We start from the raw sequence: 24,851 nt of genomic DNA, 5'->3' as shown, positions 1-24,851 counted from the left end.
ACTGCACTCAGTGAGGATGTTTCTGTGCTGTTTAATTATTAACTTCACTTGGATTTTATGTTTATTTACAAAAAGTCTTTTATATATAAAAATAAATATCATGTAGCTGTCCTTGTCAAAACTGCCATTAAAGTTTCTAGTTTTGAAGGAAAATTGCGACCCTCAAATTTATTCATGTCTACTTCTTGAAATTCACATCCCACAAATGACCACTTTTCATCTTTTGTCACAATCCTGGATTTATTTTCTTTCGGACAAGACTGTATGAACACCTTGGTTCCAGTTGAAGGACCACTTTTAATTGCTAAAGCCCTATAAATGAATAAAAAGTTGAATTAAATAGAATAAAACAAAAAACTTGACATCATTATTTCAAACAGTTTTAATTAAAAATGTTAACACATGGTGTGTATTATATCAATGATTGACATGTTGATGGAGTCAAACTCAGTATAATGTATCAGAGCACATATGTCATTATACTTTCATTCACATAAGACTCATGAAATATCCTGGAAAATATTGTGTTATTTCATTATTTTTGCTTGGTTGCTGTCTCATTGATATACTTTCTGCATTCCATTTATTCATATTTAATTATATATCATATAACATACTATTTCATATTTGTCTTCAATTCAATTCAATTCGGAAAATTCAACTTTAGTCTTTGTTTAACCATTCAGATGCCACTCTTAATTATCACAAGCAGATAATCAAAGATAAATGATTCAATCAAATCTGTATCAAAACATCTATGAAAAAACTAGCTGACAAAGATGCAGATGTAATTTTTCGAGGCAGATGAAAGTTATTGCAATTTTACAAAAGCTAAATAAATCCAATAGGTTTTGAAATCACAGGTTGGACCTAGATTGGAATTATACTAATTAAACTTGCATAAATATAATTTCAACTACATATATACCAATGCTTAAGAGCTCTGGACGAAATGTCACTCAATTTATTTAGCTACAAGTAATGCATTTTTCATTTGAAAATGCATATATATGTAGGTAGTTTAAAATATTTTATATTTCTTTTTAATGTTTAACTTACTTGTTATGATTAGGTGATGCCATGACCAATGCTGATGCTGTTGCTGAAGATTCTAAGTCCGACACACCAAGAGCACCAGTAGTATTTAACATGTGCCATCCCATGAGACGGGACAAATTTTGTGAAACACTTATCTGATGCTGTGATATCTATGGAATATAAAATATATAACTACTTTAGTCATATCACTACAAAAGTAAGACAAATCCCTACTAGCTATATTATTTTTTGAATGAAGACAGTTGAATTTTGGTATAATCTACCTTATCTAGTCCTTAATTATAATAATTTATAATCTGTATTTTTCAGTACATTCTATGAAAATTTTATTGTTTAGTGATTTGTCAGTTTTAATTCACAGTGCATGATATGAATTAGAATAATCACAAAGATTTTTGGGAAGATTATTTTACTTATTCAAGTGACATTCTTTTAGACAACAATATCTATGCTGACAAAGATTGAATGGTTCAACACTTGATTTTTTTGTGTGAATATTTACTATTAAATATCGTCTAAATCATACTGCACATCAGCTGTTATTAATATTCTACAAATACCTTTTTCATATTTCTATTTTTCATTTTTTTTGCATCTCTCATTACTATTTTGTATATAGTGTTTAATAATATATTATGACTGTCTTTTTCTTTATTATTTCTTATCCTTATTATATGTTTACATCAAAATTTTACTTAAAACAAGAATTAGTTCTAATGGATTTCTAGTATGTTACAATCCCTTTACTATAACAGTAACTACTTACTTGCCACAAAATAAAGTCTTCTAATTCTTTTTCTTCATAGGACAAAATTAATACTCGTCCCTCTCTCGTTATTACTTTGATTTTATCTACATAAATGTGTACCATAAAACTGTGCCATATTCTGAAATAAATCACAATAATTTTTCTTTTATCAAATACATGTGTATGTGTAAACTGTTCCACATTCTGAAAATAAACATCTTTCAGCCATCATACATTCTACAGGTAAATACTTTTCTTTTTACTTAAATAATGTTTTTATAATGTACAGTCTACAATCACGTCAATATACTTCGTAAGTAATACAAAAAGGTGCATACATTTTATTGATTGAATTTTTCATTATTTAACTTTGTTTAGCAAGTTTCAAATCATCAAGAATCATTGGCTATATGCTATATGATAGCCTTAAAGTAAGAACAATGTACTTAATTTCGAATTCCAATAGATATATAGGTCTTGCTTAGAAGACAAAGCTTACCTGAGATCATATCCCTGTGAAGTGATGAGTACCCTACAACTAGATTCTAGACTAGAGTTGACACAATTCCAGTGGTTAGCTAACTGTGGATCTGACAGAGTAATAGCATATCTGTCTAATACTCCCATTGTTCTGAGAAAAAACGATAATTAATTGTGTCATCTAAACATGTTAATAACCTAGTAATTTAATATACATATACCAAAAGTTTTTCAAATAAGTTATCCTTAATCACATTGAAATTTGCATACAGTCAATCATATTACAGTGAAACCTGGGTAAACCGAACCTTGATAAAACCGAATTTCAGTTTAAACCGAACAGTTTTCAAAGTCCCACAAAATTTCCCTATCAATTAACATTAATCTAACCTGAAAAATCCGAACCCTGTCAACACCGAATTCCGAACGCTTTTTGAAGGCTCGTTAGTAAATTTGTATATAAAAATTACCTGTCAAAATCGATCGATAGCAATCAAAACAATAGAATATAATAAGTATTTGCATGATTTAATAAAACAAACACAGGATGACAGAGTATCCCCGAGGGTATTTTAGGTTAATGAACTTGTGATTTGTTATTACACACTAATTAGCATGTCTGTGTCCATTATAAAGTAATTTTTTTTTTGTAAAGAAACGTTCAACTGGTCAGCTACCCCAATTGCCGATAATGACAAGAAAGGAACTTTCCCTCAGATCAATTAAATACACCTTACTCAAATAATTACGGCCACAAAACCGTAACTGCCATTCTGTAGCTAAACTGTTTAATTAAATAATAATTTTAAAGTCTTTCACTGGATTAGAAGTCGTGCAACACAACGAGGTCAATGGATTTCGATTGCTGGATTCCCTTTAGAGGCCCTATAGATTTGATTCGTATGCTCCCGAAGAATTTCGTTAGCTATTTAGCAACGATAAAGTCCGAGAATAAACTGGACCCCTGCTGCTGTTTCACTCTTATCGTTTGCCGAAGTAACAATCAGCTGGTGACCAGTTTAGTCCGAGAACTTGTGTGTACAATGACGTTCCCGATTCAATTCTAAATCGTCATTCGACAATGACTGTGAATCTGAATTGGTCAGTGATTTAACGGATGATAAAATAATTATAAAAGCAAAATCGCTCCAGGTCGGACATTTCACAACGAGGAGCGTGATTGACGGAGTGGCGTTTGATTTTTAAACAACAATGTAGCAATACGTCTATCTTCATCTTCTTTTTTTTTTACATTTACATCTAAATCAACACAAAAATAAAGCTGTCGTCTGTTATGTCACCTATTATCCCTTGTCAGTAAATACCAAAATTACTGTGGTGTCGACTTCCGTTTACCTCAACAATCCGAACACCTGTGAAAACCGAACAAAACGCAAAGTCCCGTTGGTGTTCGGTTTGGACAGGTTTCACTGTACATTCAATAACTGGTATTTTAAGACAGAGCTTGTCTTAATAAGCGAAATACAAAAAAAATGTTATTTTGCTTGCCAAATATGTAAGAAAGTTGTCTTACAAATATGGCAAAGCAGGCAGTTGCATACACCAAAATGACAAAAATTGCTTATCTAAAGTTTGAAAAAGTACTAAATATATTTATTTTAGTTTTCTTTGTAGACTTTGATGACTCAGAATGAGAGTTAGACACATTGTATGGACACTTGTCTTTCATTGAAGAAAGCATAATCTTATACAAATTAAGAACTCCTGAAATATGATCATACCAAATAAAGATTTTAGCTTAGATTAGTTTCACAAAGGCTCTAATATTTCTGTAATCAAACTATACATGACACTTACTTTTGTCTTAAAACATGATGTTTTGTCTGCTTAATAACTTGTTCCAGTAAAGACTCACTAAAACAGAAAATCTACATTTCAAGTATTTGAGTAAATAATAATTATCAAGAAATACTGATAACTAGAGTACGAACAAAGAAAACAAATTCCAAAGCAAACTGAAAACAACCTGAAATTTATAAATATTTCATGCTGTACAAACATTTAATTTTTGTCAATAAAACCAGGGGCAGGTCCAGGTAAGGGCGTCATGGGCGTACGCCCCCCCTTTAAAAAAAAAAGTATTGTTATAATCTGCTAGTATTGTATTGAATAATGGCAATTTATCATATTCATTAATTAACACATACTCTGATTTCTTTTTATACTGATTCCCCAATCTGATGGGTCATCATCAACCGTAAAATTTCGTTTCTCGGAGTCCGGCGTGTTCGACTATGCGATTAGTATCCATTGTTGTTGATGTGATAAAGAATTTGCCAAAGATGTTGATGTCCAAAAAAAACACGTCAAAAGACCTTAAAATTGTATCAAGGTGTCTTGGACACCTTTTTTTAACTTAACCTTAACTGATGTAAGGGCATGCTCGACTTTATTTCCAAACATCATGAAAGTTCTCTTCTTACTTGCTTTGACGAGCGTCACGTCAAGCTCCACCGAAAGAGCTAACTCATCCCTTAAGTTGATCAAGAATGATTTGAGAAGCACCATGAAGGAGGATCGCCTAAATGCTCTGCTTCTTTTATATGTTCACAGAGACATTGAACTTGATTTTGATAAAATTATTAACGATAACGCCATGGGAAATCCACGTAAAATGGTTCAAATGAATCCACTCTAGTAATTGAAAATGAGAGTCTGTCAGTATTTTTCTGTGTTCATTTTAGGTTTTGCGTCAAGGTACATGTATACTAGAAATATGTATATTTCCACATTAAAGCAATACTCAGAACGAAAGAACTTTATACTTCAGTGTTTATTTGTCTTGTATCATGTGTGTCGTTCAACGAAACCCAAACTTAATCAAATCAAAGTGATGGATATCACTCATGGAAAGATTAGAACAGTAGTTTGAATTATTTCATACTAAGGTATGGTGGGGAAAAATGAACATTTATAAAGCTATATTGCTGAAAATTGCATTTACAGCAGCAGCTGGTCTTTAGAAAGAAACTTGCTTTTCCAGTATGAGGATAAATGAGCTCAAATTAAATAATATGGGTCTCTAAATTTGCACAATTTTATTTAAACTGCTGTTTATATCTAATCAAAATTATGTTGCCGAATGTGAACATGTTTCAAAAAAACAAAAAAATGCAAAAATTCTTCTAGTAAATGTTACCAACTATCCTTGTAAGACATAAATTTAGACCAACAGCTAAAAGCTTTAAAGTGCCAACAAAAATAATCTAAAAATGTTGTTTTGGGGCATTTTGTAAGTTGTAACAGAGGTTATATGGCATTGAAAATTAAAAGTTTTAGAGTGCCTTTTGATCAAATTTTAAAGTATTTTTCAACACAGGGCATTTTCAATTTTATTTTTCAACGTAAACCAATTAAAAAACTTATTTTATTGAAATGTGGATTCTTTCTTGATTGCAAAAATATATATTTACTTCTAATAAAAATTCAAATGACTAAAATAGACATAATGATTGATTGAAAATAAACTAATAAACAATGGTTTGTTATAATTAAAAGTTTATAAATTTTTTTAAGCACATACATTAGAACCATAGGGAACTATATTTTAGTGTGAATACCATAAGTAACAGTAGGTAACCTGTCCTGTTGTTAGGGAGGGTGGTGCCTAAGTAAAGATTTAGAACAAGTTCTAATCTTTCCAAAAAAGGGGGAATACTTCATAATTTGATGCTAAATTGTTGAAATTCAGGAGCTTCTGAGCTTCACCATGGACCCTCAACCGTAATCACGCCTCTCGTTCATAAAATCCTGGCCTAGGAATTGAAATGTTAAGTAACTCCTTATACCCTTGAGTTTGGAATTTCTCGTTATTGGTCTACTGCTGTTAAGATCCATCCAATCATTTTAATATACCATAGACAATTAATGGATAGAACTCGGCATAAAAAATGTCACACCCTGACACTTTAACTATAAAATATACATGCTCCAAGTCAGGAACCGTTACATTAGTACAATTCTCTATTATTTTATGTTTTTAAGCCAAAAAAAGGTCCAAAATTTTTTTAATCTATTATCTGAAATTAGAAAATTATCAAGCTATTCTATTTTATTATTCTGGTCAAGCTAAATTTAAGTCTACTTACTTGTCAGCCATTTCCAGCAGATCTTGTCGACACATGGCCAAAGGTCCAGCCATTCTCCGTTTCTTACTCACACCAATCATTGCTGTGACAGGATGTGGAGGTGGGTAATGAATGTTTTTATAATGTAACTCTCTCAGCAGTTGATGTAGTGAATGTTCTAACACATGGTTATGATCAAGTTTAGGTGGGGCTGGAGGTGGCTGTAAATGAAAACCATGATGAAGTTGAAAAACGTCTAAAGACCAAGTTATGTTAATACTGGAATTTCAATAGACTTACTGGTACAATAACTAATAATAGGAACAAGTTTTTTCAATTCTGACATAATGCATGTTTTTATTTCTCTTCAAAATGGTACAAATTTAATTAGGCAGCTATGATTATACTAAGGTAAAATCATTGTAACCTAGACATGGTTTTAACAATATCCCTTTAGAGAAGGTAATAGATAATAGGTTTAACAAAACGTGTCAGGCAATAAGTCCATTATGATTCATAAAAGTTCATATTTTCTATGTTGAAAAACAAATGCCTCCTGTCTGATGCCCTCTGGATGCCTTTCTGGTTATTTGTGTCTATGGGTTGTTTTCAAAATGAGATACCCAGCATCTTTTTTTTTTATTCTGATTTATTTGTTTAACATTTGATAAAACAGCATTTAATAATCACCCTTTTGTTTTTATCTTTCCCTGTTGAGTGACAGAGTATAATTGACAACTGTATTCCTGGAAACACCTGAAAGTAAACATATTTACATTTTTATGCTTTCATGTCATCAAAATATATCATAAGTTTAACACAAAATTCTATAACTTGTGAATATAAATTTCAATAAAGGAACTAAGCTCCAAGGTCCCAAGCTTTGCACATATTTCATCTACTGGTATACAAGGTACAAGAGTAATGCAATGTAATAAAAAAACAAAATAACACTTATATAAAAAATATATTAAAGAAATGAAGGCTCAGAGCAAAAACAATGCAATTTCCGATAACTCTTTAAAATTATTTTATTAGCACTTATTTTCAATAGTTTCATATATAAAAAAATTGCATCAAGTATAATAACATCATTTTTTCAAAAATTGGTTTTTAGTTTTCCAGCCATATTCTCAAGATTGGTTCATGCTCTCAACTAACACTAAATGCACTGAACCCAAATTGTAACGGAAGGCTAGCAAGTTACAAACAACTCACATTTGTGATAATTTGGTTCCCTACAACAAGATGAGGTACTGATGAGTTGGTTTGAACTGCTTCTCTTGCTAACTACAAATACAAACATACATAAATATTATTTACCATACGTAAGTGAAGGTTCAACAGTAAAAAAAAATGCTTGATACAAACTTTGATGCAGTGCTTTTTAATAGAAGGGTCAAATCTTTTTGTACTAATGAATCACATATCAGTATAAAATGTATTGCTTACTTGTAAATCCTGATTGAAAACAGAAAAAACATATTATTCACTGTTTGTTGATTACAATTGTAAAATTACCAGCATGTTTTCATTAAAGGCTTCCTTAGGCCGTTTTTATTAAATAAGTTGGTTTACGGATCCGCCGACCCGAATTTTCGCTAATTCAAATAAAAATAAACGCATATTTGTCCTTAAAAATTATTTCCGCCGACCTCATATTTATCGATTTACTAAGAAAATTTTATACAGAATGTTTGTGTTTACGTTTCGTATTCTGTTTCCTATTACTGCACTAAAAAATCATAAACCAGTGCACCGGAAACGTGACTGGTTAGCTTTCCCTGACTCCCAAAATCGAAAACAAGTCGCCTTGTTCTTGACGATACCAGTCGCATCCGTCATCGGACATTTTCAATTTTTAACAAGTTGATGAAACATCATTTTTTTATTGATAATTTAAGAAATTAAGACATAAACGGTTCATTATCTTAAGAAAAGAGGCTGAAGCATTGTATTTGCAGTGTGTAGCAGTTTATTTGATAAAAAATACAACTCATCACCTCGAACATTTTTGCAAGTTACGGTGCTTGTCACTGGAAAACGTACATCAACCTAAATTTCGACGGCAAAATAAGTTTGTTACTTCATAAAAGTTGCCTCTAGTAAATGTTTAATCCATTTATTGCATTAAAAACGTCATGTTCCTTTCCAAATAACTTGTTAAACATCGTTTATTTTTGTAAATTTTCTTGCATTCGTCCGCCATTTACCGATTTCTAAACTACGGATCTGAACCGGACCAGCTAAGACCGAAATCCGTACTTTTACAATAATTATTATGGACGCACGGACGAAACAGCTGACAGACGAATATTGACCACAATGGAAAAATTATGTATGTCACATGCATTAAGAGACTTTTAGTTATCTAATTGATTGGTGTCTATAATTCCCTATATTTTTTTATGGATTGAATTTGTTTCAAACTTGATTAAAGTTGCTTAACTCTGAGACTATCACACTAGCTAATATCAATATATTATGGACCAGGTTAATAACTTATATATTTTTTTATGAGAAACACTGAATTTCATACTTAAGATAGTTTTGAATTAAATTGTAATTGATATATTATAATTTCTTTACATTTTTCAAAATAAAAAAAAAAAAATTTAGTGCTAGATATTAAATATTTAGTTGGAAGTTTCTCACAAGAACCTAAGTAAACTTTTAATTTGAAATGTTACTTTAATTGTATACTCAGATATGAATTGAACAATATAAAAAGAACATTATTTACATATGACCCTTTATACTATATAGTAAAATCCAAACATTGTAGGGCACCACACGAATGAGCACTTCTCTTTCAAATCTCACCACTTCTCCCTATCAGTTTCAAAAAGAGAAGTCACTTCTCCCTATAATTCTGAAGAAGTGTTAGCCCTACAGATATTCGTAAACCAATTAAAAAAAAAAAAAACTGGAAAGATCTAGTTTAAATTAATTTTTTTCCCTCCTCCTACCCTAAGTTTTTTGGGCTGATGTCCGTAAACCAACTTATTAAATAAAAACGGCCTTAATAGTTAACAACGTGCTATTGTGTCAAGCACAATATCAAGACTATTTTTCATATTTAAAATTGCTGTTTTGGTCGCTAGAAATTTTTTCCAGAGACCATGAGATGAAACAAAACAAAATCTCAAACTTGTGTATACATTATTCAATATGCAGTTGTCAATAAAATAATCATGAACAAATTTTACTTACTCTTACAATCAACACATTATTTTACTTCAATAGATGTTTTTGAAACCTAATACAGAATTTTACATAAGGGCTATTCCATTTAAACATAGCTCAACCCCAAGGAAGGCACCTGAAATTTCAAGGTACCCCCCATAGAAGTGACATTTTTCAAGTTCGGCAATGGTAGAGAAGTGTTTTTTTCTGTTCCACCACCACCAATAGAAGTGGGGTTTTTTTTACATGCAGACACCTCCTACAGAAGCAATTTTTTTCTTTATAATTTACTACCACCAACAGAAGCAAATTTAAAATTCTTTATTTTTTTTTTTGGTAAAGGCAAAATTGGAGGGTATCAAAATTAATTTAATTTTGAGATGAGAAAGGTTTTTTTTTCAACAATCACTGTCAGAAACCTTTTACTGGGTATATCATGTTGTTTTGTTATATATACTGTATGTTCCTATGTTTCTGGGATGTGGAATGGCATAATACACTGTCTGAATTGTGTGAAAGTAAAGGGTACAAGTTCACTATATTATTATTTTTTTCAGAGGAAAGGAAAAAGTTTCAAGATTCTTTAGAACGTTTTGTATCATTAAAAAAATTGCACAATGCACTTTTGTCAAATTTGTTGTGTGTGTAATGTATAGTACTAGTCCAAATATATATCCAAAATTCAGAAAGATTGAAGCAATCACTTTTACAAATTTAGCCAATACACATCCATACCCCTATGGACTAGTCAAGAGATGTTCCGAAAAACTGTAAATACTACCTTTTTGCACTTGGCCTAATCACTCATTCCATATCAAAATCAGTTTAAATACAACATCCAAAAAATTATTTCATGTCTCTTCTTTCATTTCCACCCAAAATAATCTAAGAAATGAGTGAGGAAGGGAAAGAAAAAAAAATAAGGAAAAATACACTCTATTTAAAAGGAACTATATTCGTGAACAACGAAAAGCGGGGTCATTAATTGTGGTCTTGGGCCTATTAGGGGCTTAAAACTTGACCAATTCTAATAAAACTTGGCATGATTTAAGCTTAGTGTATTGTAAAACAGTTTCCAAAGTTTCAAAGCCATATGATTCCAAATCAAAAAAATGTGGCATTTTTTATATCTGAACTTTGGGTGCTGAATTGTGGCGTTGAATTAGGAAAATTTCAACTATCAAATTTGAGCTTCTAAAAAACAAAAAATACCAAAACTTACACTTTTTGATGTCTCTATGTATAAGTTATTATCTATTAAAAGCAACAGATAGCATACTTCCATGTATCAGACTTATAAAAAATGCCCAGAAGTCAATTGTATATGAGCATGTGCCAAAAAAAAGAGGTTTTCAAATGAAGTGAGGCCTTATATGAAATGTAATATTTTTCACTTACCACAATTTTCTAAAGTTGTTAAGTTATCAAACAAACTTTAACATGCTATAAATGTACTTTTAATGGAAATATAAGTTTTAAAAAGCATAACACATGTGGATAAAATGGTCTTCAGTAATGTCAAGCTTAAACTAGAGGCTCTCAAGAGCCTGTGTCGCTCACCTGTTACTGTATTTACTGATGCCGGTCATCTTGGTTGGTAGGTGGGGTCATTAGACACTTTTTTTAAATAGATACCATAGTGATGATTGTGGCCATGTTTAGTTTAATATGGCCCATAGTTTTAGAAAAGAAGATTTTTGTACAAGTTACAAAAATGACGAAAATTTGTTCAAAATTGACTATAAAGGGCAATAACTCCTTAAGGGATACTCTTACAATTTTTATCATGTTGACTTATTTGTAGATCCTACTTTGCTGAACAAAATTGCTGTTTACAGTTTATCTCTATCTATAATAGTATTCAAGATAATAACCAAAAACTGCAAAATTTCCTTAAAATTATCAATTTTAGGGCAGCAACCCAATAACGAGTTGTCAGATTCATCTGAAAATTTGTGAGGGGATAGATCTTATTCTAATGGACATTTAAATCTTGAAAGATTTGGCCTAAATGTCTTAGTTTTAAAGATATAAATCAAAAACTGCATTTTACCACTATGTTCTAATTTTAGCCATGTCGGCCATTTTGTTTGGTAGGCGGTGTCATTGGACACATTTTTCAAACTATATACCGCAATGATAATTATCGCCAAGTTTGGTTTAATTTGGCCATGTAGTTTCAGAGAAGAAGATTTTTGTACAAGTTACAAAAACTGACGAAATTTTTTTAAAAATTGACTATAAAGGGCAATTACTCCTTAAGGGGTTGACTGACAATTTTGGTCATGTTGACTTATTAGTAGGTTTTACTTTGCTGAACATTATTGCTGTTTACAGTTTATCTCTATCTATAATAGTATTCAAGATAATAACCAAAAACTGCAAAATTTCCTTAAAATAACCAATTCAGGGGCAGCAACCTAGCAACGAGTTGTCCGATTCATCTGAAAATTCTAGGGCAGATAGATCTTGACCTGATTAACAATTTTACCCCATGTCAGATTTGCTCTAAATGTTTTGGTTTCAAAGATATAAGCCAAAATATACATTTTACCCCTGTGTTCTATTTTTAGCCATGGCGGCCATCTTGGTTGGATGGCCAGGTCACCGGACACATTTTTTAAACTAGATACCCCAAGGATGATTGTGGCCAAGTTTGGTAAAATTTGGCCCAGTAGTTTCAGAGGAGAAGATTTTTGTAAAAGTTTACGGACGACGGACGCAGGACGACGGACGCCAAGTGATGAGAAAAGCTCACTTGACCTTTCAGGTCAGATGAGCTAAAAAACAGGTTGTCAATTTAGGCCGTTCCTCACATTAGCATATTAAAAAGCATATAAATGATATGGGAGATGGAGATATGCTTCTTTTTGCTCAAATCTTTGCTTAGATATGATAAAACATGGAGCCTGGGTGTAACAAGACTGTCACTTTCAACTATATATGTAGACAGTATGGTCTGATGCAAAGTTTATTAACTTTACTGTTTAAAACCTGAATGAAATTTCAGCCTCAAAAGGCCAATATTTTAACCACTAGCTATCCAACAGAAGAAAATAAAGGTAGTCTGTGAAATAGAAAAGGTTAAACAACTAGTAATAAGTGTTTTTGGTATAGATACAGTGCAATTTGTTTAAAGGAATACCATTTTTATGTACACAGAACTTCATATTTCACCTGTTGCATACTGACCGTTAGACTTAAGACTATTAAAACAGCACATTTTGCACTCTTTTTATGTTTTAATTTACTTTTTTTTGTGTTGAGAGTTCACAAATGAGTAAAACAACTCAAACAAATACCACAAACACATATAGATATCAGGAAAAACCTAGCAGAGAGAAAGTAAGCATGCTGTTTTTGCAAAAATATTGAAAAAAAGGAAAAAAGCTACACTTTGGGCATATAAGCTGAAAAGTGACAATTTAACAAAATTTCTATCAAATAAAAGTGAAAATCATTTATTCTCATGTAGTTTGAAAAATTAATACCAATAGATCATTCAGAGAAGTTGTCAAAGTAAAATATCAAAATTTGCTGAAATACACTTCTTAGGCCACAGACCACAATTAATTTCTCTATCAGTTCTTTAAAATGTTTTGTATCATTAAAAAAATTGCACAATGCACTTTTGTCAATTTGTTTGTGTGTGTAATGTATAGTACTAGTCCAAATATATATCCAAAATTCAGAAAGATTGAAGCAATCACTTTTACAAATTTAGCCAATACACATCCATACCCCTATGGACTAGTCAAGAGATGTTCCGAAAACTGTAAATACTACCTTTTTGCACTTGGCCTAATCACTCATTCCATATCAAAATCAGTTTAAATACACATCCAAAAAATTATTTCATGTCTCTTCTTTCATTTCCACCCAAAATAATCTAAGAAATGAGTGAGGAAGGGAAAGAAAAAAAATTAAGGAAAAATACACTCTATTTAAAAGGAACTATATTCGTGAACAACGAAAAGCGGGGTCATTAATTGTGGTCTTGGGCCCTCTTAGACTTCAATCCCGGTTGCAAATGCGCTTTAAACTAAACCTGGATTCCTGCGTATACACATGGTTCAAAGCGGTAAACTGATTCGGATGTCAGATGTTTTGGTTTGGCTGAAATTGTCAAACAAACGCCAAAAAAAAAACACAAATGATTCTCTCACCATTCATAAAACAGCCCCCCAGAGAAGCATTTTCATTCAAGCTAACAATATCCATGTAGAGATGCACTTTTTATTAATACACACACCTGGATAGAAGCAATTTATTTCAGACAACAGCCAGGGAAAGATTTTTTTTCTTTGCCGTCCGTGGGTATGAGCTATGTTTAAATGGAATAGCCCTTACATATATACATTCATTTTGAAGATTAAGTAATCATTCTTATACCTGAGAAAATATTTCTTTACAAAAGAGAACATTTTGTGCTGCCTGTAGTTTCTGCTGCCAGTAAGTTCCTGTGTGTACTGTACCAAGTTCTGATGGTAATCTCATTATAGCACTGGTTAGATCCATTTTCTCTGAAACACAGTAAGATGACATGTTAGACAAAATGATTTTATTTCAATTGTTTATACAAAGTGGTTCTAGTTAAACTGACATAAACATAATCTTGATTTTCAACAGAAATACAATAACTATTAACTCCATTCTACAGCATGCAAGACAATTTTTTTTAACTTTTTTTTTATTATACATGAATGACAAACTATTTGCGTGAAATACCTTAATTCATAAGTAACAAATAATATTGAATTATCTGGTAAAAAGGTGACTTCCACCTTCTTGTAGATAAACAAATGTCTAATCTAATGGAGGGCACATGAGTAGATCATTTGTAATGAGAACCTTTGACTCTCCATTATCCATGTTGCTAGTAAAATTTGTATATATTGGACAGTTACATGTACCTTGTATTTCTTGTAATATTCTGACATAAGCCTGAATGCAAGAAGACCTTTCTCCTGAATCCATATGATGTGAAATTTTGGATATTACTGTCAATAAATGTAATATACCTTCTATGACTTGTTAACTGCATCCAAAACTGTCTGTATTAAAGCCCTTTAACCATAAACTTAACATTTACCTGGAACAGATTTGACTTCCACCTGTATATATGCCACACCCCTCAGATCATTAGGAATAACAACCTCTAAACCTCCCTTAGTGGCAGATCCTTCAGGTTCGGTAGATGTACTAGTGGTGGTCTTTAAAACTTCAAAGGTTCCTCCCTGCCAAAACCTTGAACCAGCTGGGAAATTATAAATTTATGTATCATATTTTAGTATGTTATTTTATACGGTTACCAAAATCAATTCATATAAAAATTTTGAGTAAACATAACCTGACCTTTTTTTGATTTCACAATCAAAACTTTCAAATTAATTTTAATTTTAATTGATTATCAGTACATTTGACTCTATCTGTCAGAATGCAAATACCATATCAATTCAATATAAGTACTACAATCTACTTCTATCTACTAAGATAATAAGTTTTGTTAAGAAAGAAAAAAGTTACAATTTTTATAAAATAATTATGTACAACACATTTTTTTACCTGTTTTATAACTTAGATCTCCTAGAATTGTATTTCCCACTTTTTTAAGTCTCCAGTTTTGTCTTAGCTTGAGCAGCTCTATATGAAAATCATTATGTTTAGATGTGCCTTCTGCCTGTGATTTTTTTAATCTTTCAGCACTACTCATTAAAATATTCGCTGATGTAGTTAGTGCCTGAAAATAAATACAAATTATTATTATGTTTCCAAATCTTCTCAATTTAATATTTATACATAGACTAAAACACAATACCTCAAAATTATTCCAACAATAATTGATCGATTGATTTTGATGTTTCCATGTTCTAATTTAACTGTGTTCTCCTAAATATTTTAAACTTGTGACAAAAAAATGGTGCCATTCATAAAAAGAAATTAACTGTGAAGACGTGACTTATAGCTACCCCGATATCAGACATCTGACAAAAAAGTTCATGCTTAATGAGCATAATAAAATTCAAAGTATCCTAAAACAAGATGTTAAAGCCCTGCAGATTTGAAATCTACTAACATGATACAACTCAATAAAATAAAATCAGATATTAAAAGTAAAATCAAAGAGCAGAATGCTCTGAGGGATACGATTGCCATAGTTTTCATTGACACATGTATAGCAGTTCTGCCAAATTTTCATTAAACAAATGCATGAGATTTGGCCAAAATTCAAAAGATCAAAGAGGAAAGAAATAGATCCAAGAATACTGTTGCAAAAAAAGCATGAACATGCGCGAGTCTCAAGCATTTTTGGCCGGTAACCCTGGTACAGCTGGATAGTATTATTCTCTAAACTAATTCAACTGCACATGCAAAATGTAACAATCTGAATAGTCACTCAACTTAAAGAATAGCCAATCCCCGTTACAAGTGCATGAGCCATGTACTTATTGTGTTTTTATCGAATTATAGTTATCCTGTACGTACGTACCATTGTAAACTCGTACCATTAAAAAAAAACTTGTACCAATGCAAACTCGTACCATTGCTAACTCGTACCAACTTATTTAAATGCATTTAAATGGTGTTAAATGATGAATATACATGATATACGTTACTTTCACCCAAAACCTCTTAAGTCTGTAAAATGTATATAATTTGAAAGTACAATGACCAATTTGTAGCTTATGTTCCTTGTATATTGGATAGAAAATACTGTGGCAGATGTAGATAATTAAGGTATATACAGTTTCACCCTAAGAAAATTTTTCATGAATAATTAAATCTTAGCAGTTAGTCAAAATGATTGCCAAAATTATTTTTACTGTCTATAAATAAATGTTACAATGAAATTTAACTGATTCCTGTTAAGGGGGTCCGCATTTTCCCCGCAAAAAAAGCACATGGCTTTCAACAATTGTAAACATAGCATTCAATTTGTGATCATGGATTACAGCTTTAATTAACTTAAATTGGATATATACATATTCAACATGTTCAATTTTAATAAGGTACAGTTAAAGCAATGTTTTAACTTTCCTCTGGATTAAGTTCTACAGTGGCGGATCCAGAACTTTTCCTAAGGGGGAGCCCGCTGACTGACCTAAGAGGGGGCCCGCTCCAGTCATGCTTCAATGATTCCCTTTATTATCAACCAAATTTTTTCCACAAAAAAAGGGGGGCTGGATCCGCCTATGTTCTAGTTTGAAAGATCAGTTAAAACATTAATGCTTTAAAACATTCTTTATTTTTGTCTAAGTTTTCATTTAACTCCTGTGTAAAATTCAAGTAATTCAACTTTATTTCTATTAAGTTTACAAACAGAAACCCATAAAACATCATATTTTTTATATATTTTTCTGAATGTTACGACTTCCCCGGCATTAGTACAAGTTAACTTTTTTGGTTCCAATGCCGTGGTACAAGTTAACTTGCTTCCGTATCTTATCACCGTAATTCTAGGAGGAACCCTAAACTGGACCCCTATTGTGTTCACTTATCGCTACACTGACCTTCGGTGCAAAGCTATATATAGAACGGCGGACCAGTTTAGGAGGAACCCCATTTCTTACTCTTTAATTATTGAAGTTTCTTTGGGTCAGAGGGCATGACTCCTTTCCGTACACACTCCTCTGTTTACATGGAGATCGTTCTTAATATAATACGACATTTACCGGCATTAACGAGTTAATTCTTCTTGACGAAATACTTCGAAAAGGGAGACAACTCGAAACGATAACATGGAAGATTCCATTTCTGCTGAAGGGGTGTTATAGGTAATTTTTACGATGAAACATTTATTTTAATTTAAATTATGCATGTGATTTAAAATTATGCAACAACAATAGCCCTCCATATGCAGACAGACATAGAAAGAATCCCATGAGTTTCAAATTAATCAATGAAGCGGGGAATCACTCAATCTGATACCCCTTGAAATCAGGAAAACTACACGCATGTGGGGTCTCACTAATTAGCGACAAAAAGCGTCAAGAAGCGACAAGAAGAAAAATAATAAGTGACAAAAAGCAACAAGAAGCTATTTAGCGACAAGAATACATTTTGTTATCACATACATTAAAATATTTTTTAGGATTATATTGAAAGATGAAGAAATAAAAAAAATTCGATGAAGAGATTGTGTACTTTTTATTATCATATTGATAGATGTAGAAATTAAACATGTGTAAGAGCAAAGGAAATGTAAACTCTATAAAATGAAAATAAAAACAAAGATTTGTCACCTTCCTTTTGAAGGATTTAATAAAACAAAAACATGAAATATTATTTCCTTCCTAATGTACAATTAATTTTTCCTGATAGGACCAACATTAGCTGTGGCTTCACTCTAAGGTAATACACAATTAAGAGCAACAAATCAGATTAACTAGGTGCGTGTCCTGTTTTATTGCAACAATAACATCCATTAACACCTTCATCAATTACACGCACCAGAATATAAAATTATTGTACCGAATAGTGAACACCTGTTGAAAACTCAAGATTGTCATCAGTTTCCTTTAATCTTCAATCTATATGCATAAACATGATAAATATCTTTAAATGAGACAATACACTAAATAAAATGATGAAAAATATTCACATTTTAATTATGTTTTCCTCTTGTTTGATTTCAGTTCTTAATTTGTATTTCACAATTTGTGTATGTATTTTCTGGACAATTATGCACAAATAATGCATTTTGCAAGTTAATTAAATATTGTACAAAAATGGTTTTAAAAACAAATAAAAAGACAAAATTTACTTCCTGTGATACCTTATAAAATATCATGTAAATAAATGTAGCAACTGAATTAGATTTATAAGTTTCATTTTTCCCCCTATCAAAATTAACTTTCCTGTCGTTGAAATTGTTTTCTTTTGCATATTTTTTTAATATTTATTTCGAATAAGTAATATAAATAAAAAAATGTTTTCTTGTCGCTAAATAGTTTCTTGTTGCTTATATTATTCTTCTTGTTGCTTCTTGACGCTTTTTGTCTCTACAATTCTTTTTGTCTCTAATTAGTGAGACCACGCATGGACATTAATACATAAACAAACCGTGACTTGCGATTTGGAACAAGAACGTTTATTAAATGATATGATGAATGGTTCTCCATTTCTTTATGAGAGTACAGTATCAAATATCAGTTTCATAACAGTAAAATATAGAAATACTCCACTTCAGTTCTTGTGACAGAAATAGAATTATCGATCGGCTTTCAGAGAACTCTCGCAAGTTATCAAAATTTGGGAATTCCCTCTGACGTGTTTCTAAATTTATAAAAACACTAAATATAAATACTGTTTAATTCTGATTTTCCGTATTGTTAAAAACACGCATATAAGTCAAGGAAAATATCACACATGAAGATTATGAGTAAAACATTACAGGAAAGTTGTTTATGTTCAATTGTTTTGCTTGTTTTCACCTTTTAAAGCAAGACAATCATAAGAATCTGAGATGTTGCCGAATGTTTAGAATAAAACGAATGACGTGAGGGAGTGTGTCATAGGGTCAATGGTAAAAGTCTACAGATTGCTTGACAGCAATCGTATCCCAAAAAATCTAGATTTGTCAGAACAAGTCTTTTACCTGTTTTTTAGAAGCTAATTGTAAGGCAGTCTTTGGATCTGGGGCTGGTTGAGATACTTGATCTAACACCATATAATTCTTTCTCTTGGCAATGTTTAAAACATCCAGCAGGACACTCATCTCTGTCAGGGAAGCCCTTTAATACAAATAAATCAGTCAAACTATCTACAAGTCAAAACAAATATGTAAACATTGAAATTCTTTCAAGTGACAGGTCATGAGAAAAAGAAAACCATTATTTTGTACATTTTCATCATGAAATTATATAACACATAGCATGCATACATGTGACTAAATATTTTGAGGACAGATAGACAGTATACCCTCCTTTTGGAGATCAGGTATGATGAATGAAAAGAATCACAGTATTAAAGATCCTGTTTGAAAATTAATAATACATGTATAAACAATTATGATTTAATAAAATTAAATTTTAAAAAAAATTAATTTAAATATAACAAAGGTTAAAAAAATGTTATCAAAAAATGACTTTCCAAGGATCCTGGGATCCTCAGTTATTAGTACACTAAGATGCTGTTATAGATCTCATAATGACATTGCAAGCAACTTAGGACAGTATTTAATACATTGAATCTTCTTAATATCATTCTGAAGAAGAAAAATTGTCTATGAATTATACAAACGTGCAGGAAAACAAGAAAGAAAGAAATTGAGCATATTTCCCATCAATAGGTTCAATTTAGAACTTTAATGTCAATTACTGGTATATACATTGTACTGTACTTGTTTATAACTTTTAAAGTTTTACTTGAGTTTATTTCTAACTGAATCCCATGGCCATAATGATGGTTGAAATGTTGTCGCTTTTTCTTCTTCTGATTCTTTTTCTCCTTCTGATGTGGGTTTTCCCTTTTCTTCACATTCATCTTTATAAAAATCTATTTTGTTGGCTAACTTGGCCAAATTCTCTGACATAGACAGTTGTCTGTAACAAAAAAAGTCAGATTAAATAATTCAATGGCAAGAAACCAAAAACATGCACATTACATAGATGAAACTTACATTTAAAGAACAGATAAATGAAAAATGAACAAATTGAGGCAGGATTAATCATTTATGTGAATCCAAGCGGTCAGTCTGCTCCAGAAGCAATGAAGCAGGCAATCGTTCTGGACAGGCAAATATCCACTTTTTGATATGAAAGGAACTCTGATGTCCCATGGCCCAAGCTTGTCTAGCAAAATAGTCATTGGATGTCAGATTTATCTCGGACTAATATGGGGACAAAGTAGATGATAGAAAAAAAAATTAAAAAAAAAAAAATCTGGGGTCGTGGGATGTCAGAGGTTGTCCCATATCAAAAAGTGGATATTTGCCCGTCCAAAATAGATGCGCTACTTCGTTGCTTCTGATGCCAACGGACGGCCTTGGAATTATATAAATTGGGTTCCTATTTGTTCATTTTTTCATTTATATCTTCATTTATGTAAGTTTCACCTACCTGCCACCCTAATTTCTCACATTTAGACAGTTTCACAGTGATCCACCGAATCTGGCATTTTGACTTTCATTTTGAAAGATTGTCATGTGATCACGAGAAAAAAATAAGGCACAATGGACAATGAGTCATAATGTATGCATATAGATGACCCTAGGTCAATATGAATATATAATCTAACACCTCGCTCATTTACGATACAAGCAATGTAAATATCCAAAAGCTTCTGAATGTCATCGTGGTTGGCACTAAATGCTTAATACCGATCTCCTGTAAAGGAGGTAAATATTTGTGGTTGGCTACTTAATGTTTAATACCGATCTCCTGTAAGGAGTTGAAAAAAAATAAAAATATTTGCATATTTGAGTCTTGAGGTCTTGTAACTTGACATCCATTTAAAATAAAAGTAAAAATGTCTGATTCGATGGGTCACTGTCAGTCAGGGGTACTACTTGTACAAGTGTATTTTATTTACTTGAAGAAGAAAAAAAAATTAATTCACATATAAGTAAATTTTTAGGATACTTATACAAGTGATTTTTTTTTACTTGTATAGGTAAAAAAAAAAATGGCTGAGTTATGTCCCTTGACTCCCTTCCGTTCCGCATTCAGATTTTTTTACTTATATACATGTAGGTAAAAAAATCATCCTTTCTTCTTTTCTTGAATTCTGAAGATTTCTTTGCTCTAATATAATTTTTAATTGTGTACCCTTTGCAGATGTCTTTACTAATCATTCAAGTGTAATTTCATGGACAATGAAAGTCCCATTTGTCTGTTATCTTCTTAACACTGTTCATTTACAAGCCCCAAAGGAGCAATTTTTGATTGCCTTGCGCAAATATACAAGATCTTTTCTCAATCAGTTTCTTTGATGAATTAATGAGATGAAACATTGAACTTTAAGGAAAAAATTTTAGCAAACCTGGGAAAAATTATTAAAGGCATGATTTTACATCTCAAAACTTGAGGATTTTTGTGGGATTGTAAGAAAAATTTACTTGTATAAGTAAATTTTTCAGAAAATTAAGGGGAGATTATTCAAACATTATTTATTTACTTATATGTGTATATTTTTTTTCACTTATTTAAGTAAATAAAATACACTTGTACAAGTAGTACTCCTGACTGACTGTGAAAACTGTCAAAATATGAGAAAATAAAAGGATGCAGGTAGGTGAAACTTACATAAATGAAGAGATAAATGAAAAATGAACAAATAGATACCCACTTTATATAATTCCAAGGTTGTCCGTTGGCACCAAAAGCAATGAAGCAGCCTTTTATTTTTAGTCTGAGATAATCTCTGATTATTTATTTTGGACGGGCAAATATTCACTTTTTGATATGGGACGAGTTCCGACGTCTCATGGCCCAAGCTTTTCTGGCAAAACAGCCGTTGGACGTCAGAGTAATCTCTTTTTCTTCAATCTCTAACTAAGATAATGCCTGACCCATTTTATCATCTACATCACCGATCACATGCAACTCACAGTGCTCTGCTTTGCATATTTCAAAGGAAAACACCTGCTTGGACTTAGAGTGGGACATATTCTTTGTACTCTATCTATGGCTTTCATAATCATATCTACGTCTAATAGTTTATGCTATAACATAAAACACTTAAAACAGTAAATTATTCATCATGTAATAATATTTTTTAAATATGAAAATAATAGAGCTTCTGACACAGGGCTTCTTTATTGATAAGTATTCTTACGGGGCATAAACCTCTTGAATATCTTGTCCATCGCCTTCTACTCGGACCTCTTGTATTTGGCTTTCTAAGACTGCTTCAACACAAACGGGGACTGGTGTAGTCATATTTTGTCAAAAAGACAAATTCAATTATTGTAATCTGGTACCCTAAATTTATGAAAATAATCAAACCAGTGCAAATCTAATATTAGTATGAATGCGGACAAACATTCACTTTCCGGAAGAAAAAAATCCACACTATTTCTGTTTTTACCTTTTCCAGTAAATATTTATTTATATTTTAACTTGTTTGACTTTTCACTTAGGATACTTATTATGCTCTTGCATATCGATTAATTTTATGAACATGTTTAGTTTAAACATCAATTTTACATTATTTTAAATGTATAAGTGTGTAAATAGTAAAGTTGCACTTGATTATCTTTGTCAGAGACCACACGTCTCTTTCTGTCTTTGTCAATTATTTAAAGGGGCACTAGCTGTCTATTCATGTTCACCGATTTTAATCTAATTCTAATATTTGATTTATAGCAATGTAAAACATGTATCCAAACTATTAAAAGTCCAAAATAAACAATAAACAGCGGCGAGCCGATGATAATTGGCATGCAAATAAGTAGCGTCTGTTCGTGCGTATTTTAGTCATTTTAGTCTAGACGCCATCTAATTAACCTAAAGTCATCCATGACCATATAAACGATGTAAATATAAATATAGATATAAATAGATTAAGCAAACTTGTGCTGTTGGATTTTTTTTCTATGTCTATTTAATTTTATATTATAGATGAAAAATAAATATTTATCATCGTTATGTCCTTATAAGAATGATTTTTTTGTGGATCGAATCAGTCAATCAAATGATAAACCTTTGGTTCACTTTCAATGTTGACATTCTTTTCCTTTAAATAACTTTACTAATATAATTTACGTGTTGTCCATCTCAAGCTAAGGGGTTAGATTGAAGTTCACTGGCATGAATACTAAATCAATGAGGTCGAATTATTCACTTGCAAGTGAATAATTCATAATCAATGATTTTAGTTTATTTTGACAAAATTGAACCATATTGGCTGCTAAAAGGGAATTATTATTTCACTATTTGCATTTCATTAATGATTGAGCAAAACAAATGATACAATACATTTGTGTATATATTTCGTAGTTAGTGCCCCTTTAATAAACAATAAGCAATTCTGTTAATGCAAGATATCTTTGCGTTCATCGGACCATGATTATCTTTTCATACCACGTCCGAGAACACATTTTATGAAAAAGACATTTCAATATTCCGGTACAGTTCTTTTTCAGTAGAAATTAAAAAGATAGAAACGATAGAACAATTCAACCAAAGGTCTTATAATTTCTTGTTTCTTAAATAAAAATGTATGTTAATGAATGATGGTTTTGACCTAGTTCACCTTAGGTTTTTAGTGGTTTTGTGTTGCACAGTCTAGAGCTTTCTGTGTAGTGTTTTGTTGATTGTTCAGTGATTGTCTTTTCGTACTTTCTTGTGCATGATGTCGGTCGTTGTCTGTCAACATGGTCAAGTGAGGTATCTGTTCTTCGGTCAATTTTCCAAGTCGTAAAACTTATGAGATGGAGTTTCAGTTAGACTGTTCAGAAAAGGAATACATGTCAAAAAGTGCAGAATATATGGCAAAAAAATAAAGAGTAGAAAGAAAAAAAGGTTCGAAATAAGACTTGAAGAAAGACTCATAGAGAAGAATGGGGCGATATGATTTTAAAATTCAACGTCAAAACAAGGGACGACATTAAAAAAAAAAATTAACATAGTTTGTTCACTCACAATTTTTTTAAATTATTAAGTTTCGGAAACAAAATTGAGGCTATTAGTTTTATTCATAATTGAAGGCAGACAATGATCTGGCTACAGTTGCTTGATAAAACCAAACTCAGTTAGACTTTTGCCTATTATCGTTGGAAATCGTACAACATCCTTATTTAATAATATTATTCATTAAGATTTCATTTGCCAAGACTTGATAACATAACTACAAATGTTGTTAACTATGTTGCAAAATGTAATTATAACACATCTACGTTAGATCATGATTTTCGTTTCAATAACAAAACTAACCATACATTTAATGCTGCAATCCCATTAGAAATGTTTTTCAATATAGTCATTTAAAACTTTTATAACGGTATTTTTATGTAAAATAGAAATTATATCTAGATTTAAGTATCTTTTAATGATATCCGTGTGTGGGGGTGGAAGGTCATTATTACTGTGGCATTTAATATATATAGTTAAAATCTGTCCATATACGTAAAAAAAAATGAAAGAAAATTGTGACTCTTTTGTGATTGCGTGTATAGATCTCTAATTAATTATACATTCAATTTCTGTGCTGAAATCTACCTCGTTAGTTTAAATGACGGATTATACGGTATTCGGTAAGTCAAAGAAACCCCATGGCGACTCCTATTTCATACGGCCTTCCCTAAGATCAAGTGATTAAGAAAAAGACACTTAATTATAAGTATTGAT

General features: G+C 31.3%; 2 protein-coding genes across 2 annotated transcripts in view; one reads left to right on the top strand and one right to left on the bottom strand.

Moving 5' to 3' along the window:
* Positions 1-24,851, top strand: part of LOC134711744 (uncharacterized) — a 405,579-nt gene that overhangs the window by 304,401 nt on the left and 76,327 nt on the right. The gene's annotated exons all lie outside the window — the stretch shown is intronic.
* Positions 49-22,470, bottom strand: LOC134711736 (mediator of RNA polymerase II transcription subunit 17-like). Its single transcript, XM_063572573.1, has 14 exons — positions 22,339-22,470; positions 19,929-20,105; positions 19,160-19,295; positions 15,127-15,301; positions 14,654-14,818; positions 13,954-14,084; positions 7,594-7,665; positions 7,066-7,131; positions 6,397-6,596; positions 4,106-4,162; positions 2,307-2,438; positions 1,826-1,946; positions 1,060-1,208; positions 49-312 (listed from the first exon to the last, which is right to left on the bottom strand). The coding sequence occupies exons 1-14, from the start codon at positions 22,440-22,442 to the stop codon at positions 99-101; spliced, it is 1,899 nt and encodes a 632-aa protein (XP_063428643.1). The 5' UTR covers positions 22,443-22,470; the 3' UTR covers positions 49-98.

Source organism: Mytilus trossulus, chromosome 3 (genome assembly GCF_036588685.1).
Source record: "Mytilus trossulus isolate FHL-02 chromosome 3, PNRI_Mtr1.1.1.hap1, whole genome shotgun sequence".
NCBI lineage: Eukaryota > Metazoa > Mollusca > Bivalvia > Mytilida > Mytilidae > Mytilus > Mytilus trossulus.
Note: the sequence above shows the minus strand (reverse complement) of the source record. Positions and strands in the feature narration are given on the sequence as shown.

What these genes read in the sequence shown, in the direction of transcription:
- LOC134711736 (XM_063572573.1), bottom strand. Translation starts at nt 22,442, where the DNA reads ATGACTACACCAGTCCCCGTTTGTGTTGAAGCAGTCTTAGAAAGCCAA. An exon ending in GGAAAGATAAAAACAAAAGG is followed by an intron (nt 6,597 to 7,065) that starts GTGATTATTAAA and finishes TTTCATTTACAG; the next exon opens with CCACCTCCAGCCCCACCTAA. An exon ending in CATCATGTTTTAAGACAAAA is followed by an intron (nt 2,439 to 4,105) that starts GTAAGTGTCATG and finishes GTTTTTTCTCAG; the next exon opens with AACAATGGGAGTATTAGACA.